This window comes from Eubalaena glacialis, chromosome 7 (genome assembly GCF_028564815.1).
Source record: "Eubalaena glacialis isolate mEubGla1 chromosome 7, mEubGla1.1.hap2.+ XY, whole genome shotgun sequence".
In the NCBI taxonomy this organism is placed as follows: Eukaryota; Metazoa; Chordata; class Mammalia; order Artiodactyla; family Balaenidae; genus Eubalaena; species Eubalaena glacialis.
Genome location: NC_083722.1, coordinates 34,379,589 through 34,389,860, shown reverse-complemented (window position 1 = coordinate 34,389,860; position 10,272 = coordinate 34,379,589). Strand labels below are relative to the sequence as shown.

The 10,272-nt window shown below is 51.9% G+C and overlaps 1 protein-coding gene across 1 annotated transcript; it reads left to right on the top strand.

The window, feature by feature from the left end:
• The first annotated feature begins 902 nt into the window (after positions 1–902).
• On the top strand, positions 903–3,447 carry TSPO2 (translocator protein 2). The gene is made up of 4 exons (XM_061195085.1): positions 903–918; positions 2,322–2,514; positions 2,867–3,008; positions 3,247–3,447. The coding sequence occupies exons 2-4, from the start codon at positions 2,342–2,344 to the stop codon at positions 3,445–3,447; spliced, it is 516 nt and encodes a 171-aa protein (XP_061051068.1). The 5' UTR covers positions 903–918; positions 2,322–2,341.
• Positions 3,448–10,272: the final 6,825 nt, after the last annotated feature.

Here is a 10,272-nt window from a genome sequence, read left to right as displayed (position 1 = left end):
GTCTGGCCACCTGCAGCGGAGGTCACTCCCCCAGCCCTGAAGTGATCATCTCCCATGGAAAATAAGTAACTGCTTCTGCTTTCGTCTTAGTTAACGATTCTCTAGCCTCTTGTCCCGGACTGCAACCCCCTCCCCTGGGCTGCCTTCCCTGGGAGGAGGGGATAAACACCTCCCAGGGGTGCCCAGGTTCCCAAAGTGGAGAGATGGGGCAAAGGAATGGTGGAGAGCAGCCAGCCTGGGGAGAGGACCTCATGTCTAAAGGACAAGCAAGGAAGAGGTGCTCTGAACTCTGATAGGAATGAAGAGCGGACGCATTGGACTTTGCTGGACAAAGCTCTGTCTGAGTCACACAGGAGGCTGGCTGCCTTTTCCTCTGAGTCATGAGGTTCTAGGGGTTTGTGAAACAACTGTCAAGCTCAACTCCAAGCCAACTAGCAGGCAATAACCAGGGGCTGTGTCCATGTCTCACGAGATCATTTCCGAAGCTGGTGCTTGCCTCACTGGGGACAGCCCCAGTTACAGCCCCAGTTCCGGGGAAATCTGAGGGTCCCCACCACCGCCGTGGACACAAAGCTGGTTCATGGGATGCAGTGACTACAGGCATGAGTAGTCTGGCAGCCTGGGGCTCAGCTGTCACAAGAGGTCTGGGTCCCACAGCACCAAAGCCTCAACAGTTCCATCAAGGGGACTCCTCCAGAGGCCGGGTCTAGCAGACCAGGGCATCCCCTGCTGAGAGGAACGCTTCCGGGCCATGCAGGCAGCAGCCTGGATTCCCCAGCCAGTGTCACCACCCTTGTCCCTGGAGAAGGGCAGGCCAGCTAGGAGCCCCACTCCACCCTTCTCCCCATCCCCCACCCTCCTCTGCCCTCCACACATCTTACATCCCCGGCACTCAGTCTGGGAGGTATGCTGCCTGAGGTAAGGAGAACACAGGCCTGGGAATAAATAAAGGGGCGCCAGGAGTGGGGAGGACAGGAAAAAGGGAAGGGGGGTCAGGGGGAACTTCCAACACTGGATAGAAAAGTAGAAAACACAGACACAGAGACACAGGAAGGCAGAAGGTGAAAAAATGGACGGTGAGAAGCAGAGAAAGATAAATAGAAAGATGCACAGGCAGACAGGGTGGTTCTCCCTGTCTCCAGAACCTCCAGGACATGTTCATGGACCCTTGACAGGAAAGGATGGAGTAGGCAGTCACTCCAGACACTGAGAATAACCACATTTTTTTTCCTTCTAATCCTGTCAGTCATGGGGAGGAGGCTGAAATATCACAGGCGAATGAGAAGCATGGTATTGGGTGGGGGCCTTGGTTGGAGGAGGGTCTGTGCATCATCCCACATGCGAAGACATGCAAAGCAACATGCAAATGAGCATGGCAGTGTTTTAATCAAAGACCAAGCAGTGGTTTCCTTGAGAAGTCAGGCCACAAAAAAATCTGGGTGGCTGTGTTTGTGGCCCCGACCCTCTGGAAGCAGAGAGATGGAGGGGGAACCTCCCCCAGCTCCTGAGGGGAAGATGAGAACTTTGGAGAAAGGAATCTACAGTGTCACTCGGCTGAGTTTGCATTTGGGCGGGAGCTCGGGCAGGGTGGGCCCCTGGGGTTTGCTGGTCTGGTATAGCGAGATAAGCCCGGGGCAGTTGGGCAGGCCGGTTCTGGACTAGAAAAGACCCACAAGGATCTCTGGCTCCTGCCTTCCAAATGTGGTTCTTCCAGGTTGGTTATGTCAGCTTGGTTGAGTTCAGTCTGAGACACTGTCCCCATCGAGGGCCTGCTATGTACCTGGCCAAGTGCCACCCACTGAGAGAGGCAGAAAAGACGGGCCTACCTGGACCTGAGATCCAGGAGCCAGACACACGTTGGGGGAGAGGAGTCTTTCACTAAGAAGCAGTTATCAATACTAGACAGTACGCTCCCAGTGCCAAATAAGCAGTGTGGAGAAAGGAAGTGCATGGAGGGTGGAAAAGGGGGAAGGCAGTGTGGGCTCAGAGGAGGAAGATGTGGCTCACCCAGTGGGGCCTCTATGAAAGATAAATAGAAAGATGCACAGGCAGACGGGCTGGTCAGCCCTGTCTCCAGCACCTCCAGGACATGTTCACGGACACTTGACAGGAAAGGATGGAGTAGGCAGTCACTCCAGACACTGAGAATAACCACATTTTTTTTTCTTCCTTCTAATCCTGTCAATCATGGGGAGGAGGCCCAGGCCAGGCCTATGAGGGGCCCAGGCCAGGGAAGAGTGTCAGGTAGGAGGGGACAGACGGGCAGACACGGGGAAAGGACTAGGAGAAGGCTACCATCAGTGTGTTCTCTCCCTCCCCAGACTGTACCTCCTCAAGGAGAATGTGGCCTCAAGGGGCCGCCTTTGTGGCCCTACCCCTCCTGGGGCCCACCCTGGTCTGGCTGCTCACCCATCATTGGATGTCTGGTTGGTGTGACAGCCTGAGAAGGCTGCCGTGGTGCCCATCCCACAGAGTCTTGTTGCTGGTGTGGACAGCCATCTACTCTATCACGGGGTGAGTGTCTGTTTCTCATGCCCTGGGGTGGGAACAAGTCTCCTATCCCTGAATTGCTGCCGTACACTGACCTCTAAAGGGATGGTACCTCATCTTGCCTCTTCTGGGGTGTCCCCTCTGTCCCTGCCTCGGATTCCAACCCCTCCCTCTTCCTCTCCCCTCTCCCAGTATCCCCATCCCTTCCCCCACCTCCCCCCCCTCCCCAGCCCTCAAATGATGCCTAGACCCACTTACCCCGATTTCAGCCCACAAGGATTCCCTCTTGGTAACCGAAAGGCCCTAAGCCAGAGGGCTTTCTCCTTTTACCATAGGACACCCTCCTCTGAGCGTTGCTGCCACCATCTCTCCACAGATATGCCTCCTACCTGGTGTGGAAGGACCTGGGAGGGGGCTTTGGGCGGCCCCTGGCCCTGCCCCTCGGCCTCTATGCTGTGCAGCTCGCCATCAGCTGGACTGTCCTGGTTCTCTTGTTCACAGCCCACACCCCCGGTCTGGTAAGGCGCCAGTGCTCAGCAGTGGAATAGGGTAGGGGAAGATGAGGCCACCGGGCCCCAGAAGCTGATAGCACAGCAGGTCAATCAGGTGTGGGCAGGTAACGGTTGGGCAGACTTCTCTGAGCTTCCGTGGCATGCACAGAGCACTGGGAACTTGGCTCGCTAGGTCCAGGGTGCTGCAGAAAGGTCGAGGGCCGGTTCCCAGGGCAGCCTGCCTGACTGCCCTGCCCCTGCCCAGGCCCTGCTGCACCTGCTGCTGCTCTTCGGGCTGGTGGTGAGCACGGCGCTGATCTGGCACCCCATCAACAAGCTGGCTGCCCTGCTCCTGCTGCCCTACCTGGCCTGGCTCACCGTGGTTTCTTCCATCACCTATCGCCTGTGGAGGGACAGCCTTTGTCCAGAGCACCAGCCCCAGCCCACGTGGGAGAAGAGTGACTGAGGCAGGGGGCAGGCGAGAGGAGGGAGGGCCAGGGTGGGGATAGAGGAGACCTCAGGCAGGGGTGGGGACAGTGTGGGGGGGGAGGTGGCAGGGCTTGATGAGTCCCTGAAGGTGACTCGCTCCAATGTGGCCACTGTCCTAGGTCCCCTGGTGCCACTTTCCATTAGGATTCAGAGACATGGGAAAGGAAGGAAACTTATTTCACACTTAATATAAAATAATAAATTCTGTATTAATAAGAATTAATTTAGTAGTATCACTAAATAAAATCCTAACTATCTTTGAGGGTATGATGTGAAATGTATACTTGAGTGTATGAAGTCCAGGGCTGCAGGGTGGGAATAGACGTGTCTGTACATCTGTGTGCATGTGCACGCGTGAATGAAGGTGTGAGCGCACATGTGGGAAGAGTGGGCACACCATTTCCGCTCACATGCCCTCACAAACCTGACCCCAAAATTTAGGACTTGGATTTTTTTTAACAGATTTTTTTTTGGTCACACTGCAAGGCTTGTGGGATCTTAGTTCCCCAACCAGGGATCGAACCCTAGGCCCCTGGCACAGAAAGCGGCAAGTCCTAACCACTGGACCGCCAGGGAATTCCCAGGACTTAAATTTTTAATTACCTGAAAAGTAAAGTGTTTTTGAAAAGTTACAGAAAATCAAAACCAAAAAGTAGATAAAGTAAAAAAGGATACCAATTCCACTTGTCAAGCTATATATTATATTGATTATATATTTTGTATTATGTATCATATATAAATATAAATATATATTATGTATCACATATAAAATATTATATAGTCTACATTATATTAATTTTATTTAATTTATTTTAATTACTATATTATATTAATTTCACTAATAACAGTATCATAGTATATATTATGGTTCTATGATATATTATACATTATATTTGTCATATGAAGACCTTCTGTCATTATCTCTGATAAGATTATAGATCTTTTTTATTTTTGTTTTCATATACTCTTATACTATTAGTTTTTTACATCAATTATTACTGTAATAAGAAAAACTGTTGAAAAAGGAGAGATGTAAACCTCGGTGCTGGCTAGTGAATTCAGAAGGAGCTGCTCGCCCAGCCTTCTCTCTTACTTCTCTTTCTAAACTTTCTTATTGGCTTTTTTATTTTCCTCTCTTCCCTCCTCTTGTTTTCCTCTCCTCTTGTCTCAAAGCCCTGATGGTGGCAAGAAGTGACTGCCCCGGGGCTGGCTCCCCAAATCTTAAACAAGGCCAGCTGGAAGGCCCAGGCGCCTTGCGGAAGGAGCTTTGAAAAATACCAACCAGACTCTCTAGGGAGGGGCTTGGGCATCAGTGTTTTTAAAACTACCAGGACCCCCTCATGTGCAGCCCACCTGAGAAACACTGCTGAGGGTGTCCCAGAACCATCTGGGAGCTTATTAAAAATGCGTATTCCTCGGACCCCACCCAAGACCTAGGAATCAGAACTTTGGGGGTGGGCTCCAGGCATCTTTAGATTGAACAAGCTCCCAGCACTTCAGTCAGCTGCTCGCTGAAATTTGAGAGCTCCAGGCATGGATGGTCTTTCAGGGCCTTTTTTGCTTTGACAACCTTTGGTTCTGTGAGCTGAGTTCTGGGTCTGGAACCAAGGACTACACAGGGGGAATAGCCAGAGGACATCATCATTTGAGAAGGAGACTGGCTGTTCCTGGAGCTCACCAAGTGAGGACAAGCGAGAAGGAATCTGCATCCTCCCCGCCTCCACTAAGGGCGTGTTCTGCCCAGCTGGGCACATCGGTCACTGGCATTCCTGGAGGGCACGCACAGTGTCCCACCCACCTCTGTGTCCCCAGCCCCAGAGCAGCACAGAGCACAGAGAAGGTGTTCATACATCTTTGTTCATTGGTTGATTGAATAAATGAACACATGATCCCATTAAAAGACAATGCTGACCAGCACCCAACCAACACCTACACCCCACTCTGGACCAACTGAAAAAGCCTCTCTCTTGGGGGAGGGAAAGGCATTAATAGTTGTTGAAATTTCTCAGATGGTTCTAATGGGCGGGCAGATTGAGAACAGCTGCCGTGGGGCATTGCTTCTCAAAGTGTGGCCCAGTGACCTCCTGGGGCCCTTGTTGATGGCCTGGACTCCAGCCTGGCTCCAGACTCACGGAATCAGATCAACTTGAGGAATGCGGGCCATAAGGTACGGTGGTTTGCAGTTCCAGCCTTGGAGACAGACCAACTTGGGCTTGGATATTGACCCTGTCATTAACTGGTAACCAGGTACAACTTACTTCACTGTGCTTCATTTTCCTCATCTGTAAAATGGGGACCTCAGAGAATTTGGGGTAAGAGTAAATGTGTCTGGCACAGAGGAGGTGCTCAATAAATGTTAGCTGTCCTAGGAGGGGACCCCGGGAGGCCACCTGTTTAATGAGCACCCATGGTTCTGATTCACACTGCAATGGGGACCCACCCTGCTCTGAGACCGCGGAAGTACTTCCCAGACTTCCTAAGGGCCGGGAGAGTGAGTGACCTTCCCCACAGGTCTGTGGGCCAGCCTGACCAGTGTTACACACACAAAATGATGGGCTCTTTATCTTACACATTCACATGGATTTTGACTTCCCCTCAATCAGATTTTTTAAAGCTTTTAGTTAAATTGATAACTCCATTGATCCAGGTAACTGTTTTAAATTTATAAATGTAATCTATAAATACTGATCGAGGACAGGCTCAGGAGCCACACTGCATGGATTCTTATCCTAGTTCCACTTAAACAAGTCTACACCCCAGAAGTATTTGTCATGGTCATTACCATCACCATCTCATGTAGGCATTACAGATACTTGCTACCACATTTTATTCACGTTGCCAACTAATTCTAGAAATTAAACTGGCCTTCCGAGAGGATGCACCATGCCTGTCATGTGACTATGACCTCTGCAGGGCAAGCTGATACCACAAGTCCAGGGGTCCAGATGCCTCTAGTTTTGGATATTGGCCCTAGAAGGAAGCTTGATTTGGGCAGTGTCCCAAGCCCTGGAATAGCATGACTGCCTGGCACAGCTTCCTGGCTTTGTGCAAAAACAGCTGGAAAGGGCAGGATCTCCAACCCCAAACTCTTATCCTCTGACCCCAAAGTCATCCTTAAAATCCCCCTCAACACGAGCTCCTTGGTTCCTGAGTGCGAGCCTCTAATCCTCCAGCCTCCCCACCTGCCTGGCCTCTTGCCCTTCCTCTACCCCACCTCCCCTACTCTGAGCCCAGTCTGGAGTACACACTGCCCTCGGCCCCTCCTCTTGTTACCTAGAGTTGTGCCCAAATTGAATCGGAGCTGCCTTCTCTCTTTGCCAGATGCGTCCCAGGATTCCACCATCCAAGTCACGTGTGTGTGCTTCTGTGTCCTTGGGCAGTGTTTTTCCGTTTGCCTCTGAGTGGGCACCTGGTGTCTGAATATGATTCACTCGGTGGGTAGAGGAGAGACAAGTCCTTCACCAATGTCTGGAGAGGTGGGGAGCAGCTCCAGGTGAAATAGCAACCCCAGGAGGCAGTGTGATGTCTCATTCTGCTGTATCCTAGTTCCCTCTTTTCTCCCCTGATCGCTTCATTCTTCTTCCTTTTGCCAATGTCTGCAGAATGGGGATACATAGGGGCAGGTGAGGTGGGCAGAACGGTAGGTGTATGTCCAGTGGATAAACATTGGTCGGCTGGGCTGGGAGGCGGGCAGAGTGCAGCAAGTGTTTTCTCTGTGCATCTCTGGTCCCTCCTACCTACGGGCAGGTAGAGGTGATGCCCTAGTGGAGGCGTAAGGCCCCCGAGTACTGTCAGGCCCGGGCCAGGGCTCCAAAGTCTTGCTTCCCTTGTGGTGGCCACCATCCATTCTATCTCCTGGGGTTTCCCTGCACTCCAAGCCCAGTATCATAGGCTTCCCAGAGATCCCTTTTCCTGTTGTTCCAGAAAACAAGCACAAGACCCTTTTGTTTTAAAGATTTATTGCTGATCCTCATCAGTGACGAACTAGTTACCCATCCAAACAAAGCCTGACTTTGGGGGGATCCACTCAGATCTGGACCACCCCTGCCACTTCCATCCTCAAGCAGAGTCCACCGAGGCCCCTTCCGCCTACCTAGATTTCAAGGACCCTTCATAACAGAGGTCCCCTCTTCTGGCGTGGGAGTTAGGAGAAGCCCTCTTTGTCACGCCAGGAGCCTCAGTGGTATCTAATCAACCCCGTTTGTCCCTCTACTGTCTATATCTGTGAGGTCCCCCAGCCTGCCCAGAAATGATCTGCTCAGAGGAGCACCCGAAAAAGCCCCTCCGCCCTCCACCTTCACCTACTCCAACACATTTCTAAGGGCTGAAAGTCTCCTCTCAAAAGCTGACTGTTAAGTTTATTGCTTTCTCCCAGTAGGTTCTTCGGCCCTGAAAACACCCTTTCAAAGGGGAACACTATTAGTCACCTTAATGGACATGATTCTTATCAGCTCGCTCTCCTCAAAGACTCAAAGTACCAGCCACGGGAGCTGGGCGGTGCCAGGAGTGGCCACTGGAATGGAAGACCGCAGTGACCAGGAATAAAGTCCCAGGTGTCACCATTTTCCCCAGGGCGGTGTGTCCTGCATGGCCAGCCAAACGTGATGTCCTGCACAGGAGGAGATTGGAAACTCCTGCCTGCCCTGTGACTCTAGAGGCTCCTCCCTTCCTGGCCTCAGACTCTGGAGACCCTTGGCCCCCATCCCACACCCTGCCAAGGGTCTTGGACACCCCTGTGTTTATGTCAACAGAGCAGTTGCTAGCGGGGGCAGGATCCTGCCTGCCAGGGCGGTGCCTGGTGCCCGTGGCCCATTGTTTGTGTACCTCGTCTTGGTAGTGACCGAGGGGCAGGCACGCCAGGGCTGGGTCTCTGGGGCAATGCATTGTTGGGGTCCCAGCTGTCCCTGCACATAAAGCACCCACTCTGTCAATGGGCTCCCAAGGTATCTTCTTTCGCAGAGTGAGAATGTAAACCCTCCCCTGGTGCGGCTGCTATTTTCCTCCAGCCCACCACCCCACCCTGGCCTCTCTACTCCCTTCCCAGTGAGGGCAGCTCGGCAGCCCGCCGAGACCCAAGGAATAGCCGTGCCTGACCCTGTCTCCTCCTTTCAGCCACCTCCTAGAACCTTGGAATATTTTCTGAAATGACCGTGGGAAATGGGGCAGGGAGAGGCAGGCCACAGCTTACCCTGGGCCTAACCCAGCTCCTCCCAGACACAGAGAGGGGCTGGGGCCTACAGAGACAGATTGGGAGAATTCCCTTTTGGGTTTCCATCCCACTCACCCGCTGTCTGGTGTCTCTATACCTATATCCCCTTCACACATACACACACACACACACACACACACACACACGCCTCATATACTAATTGCTTCCAGAGCCCAATCTCCCTGCAAGAACTCCTTCTCCCCCTAGTCCCCTTCTTGCCCCTCCTCCCTCAGAGCCTGGCCTCAGGGGTCCTGGTAGCAGTAGGGACTAAATGGTGAAGGAGTTAAGACTCAAAACTCTGCTCTCACTAGCTGTGTGACTTTGGGGGCAAGTCACTTAACCTCTCTGATCTCAATTTCCTCACCAATAAAATGAGGATAATAATAGTACCTACCCCGACATCCTTATGAGGAGTAAATGAGTTCATTTACGTGACCTGCTTAGAGCCACGTCAAGCCCCAGGGAGGGTTGGGCCCGTGTCAGCTCTCATGTTACTGAATTCCAAGCAGCATAACCCAGTGGGAAAAGCATGGAACTTGGAGGCTGACAGACTTGGGTTCAAATCCCAGCACTCCACTGACCCCACTGAAATAAATAGATACCTTATTTCCCAGTTTCCTCTTCTGCAAAAGGGGTGTATTGATAGAAACGTACCCAACAGTGTTAACACGGGGGGGTGGGGAATGCCTGCACTAAAAAGGGTATAGTGGCAGCTGCAGGAGCAGGAGTCCGGCTCCTGGCACCTGATCCCCCAGATTAGCTACTGCGCTCTGGGGCCAGCAGGGGAAACTGGACTGACTTGGAAAGGAGAGCCACGGACCAGGCAGGAATTTGTGCCCCCAAGAGGTGCCATAAATAGCCAGAGCGAGTCAGAGGGCCTCCAGGGAAGGAGGGTTGGAAAGGAGCAGTGGAAAAGGAAACTGTCAGTCATCAGTCCAGGCAGGGTCCAGGGCACTCTCCCAAATGTCAAAGGTAAAAGTGTATGGATGTGGTAGGAGTGAGGGGTCACATCTTCAGAGAGGACCGGCTTGGGGACTATCACCCAACATCACTCAGAGTCAGAAAATTTCCACACTGTTCATCTCCACCCTGCAGGTCTTCGGGAGCCAGCCCTGCTTCCTCATTTTCATCCCTTTACCATCCTGGAATAGAGAGCAATAACTCAGCCTGCATCGCAGGTGGGAACACTGAGGCCCACCCAGAGATGCTAAGTGATTTGGCCAAGATCACACAGTGAATCAAGGATTGAGATGTGGATATGAACATGGATTTTTTTTTTTTTTTTTTTTTTTTTTACTCCCAATCCAGGGTATACACTACAGCCAAAATATAAGAACCTATCCTCAGGGAGGAAGTCTTCCTCACAAGGGAACAGTGAGCTGAAAGGATCCCTTCTCCCCACTTTCCTCCCTGCAAGACATTTTACTCTTCCTTAGTCCATCCAAGCACATCACTGTAGCTGCGACCGGAATGCTTTAAAGATGTATTCATCAGAACTAGCTGGGTGCAGCCCTGGAAATAAGAATGTAGGCTCAGAAGACCTGGACTTAAATCTTTGTGTGATCTTATACAAATCACCTTTCTGAGCTGCAG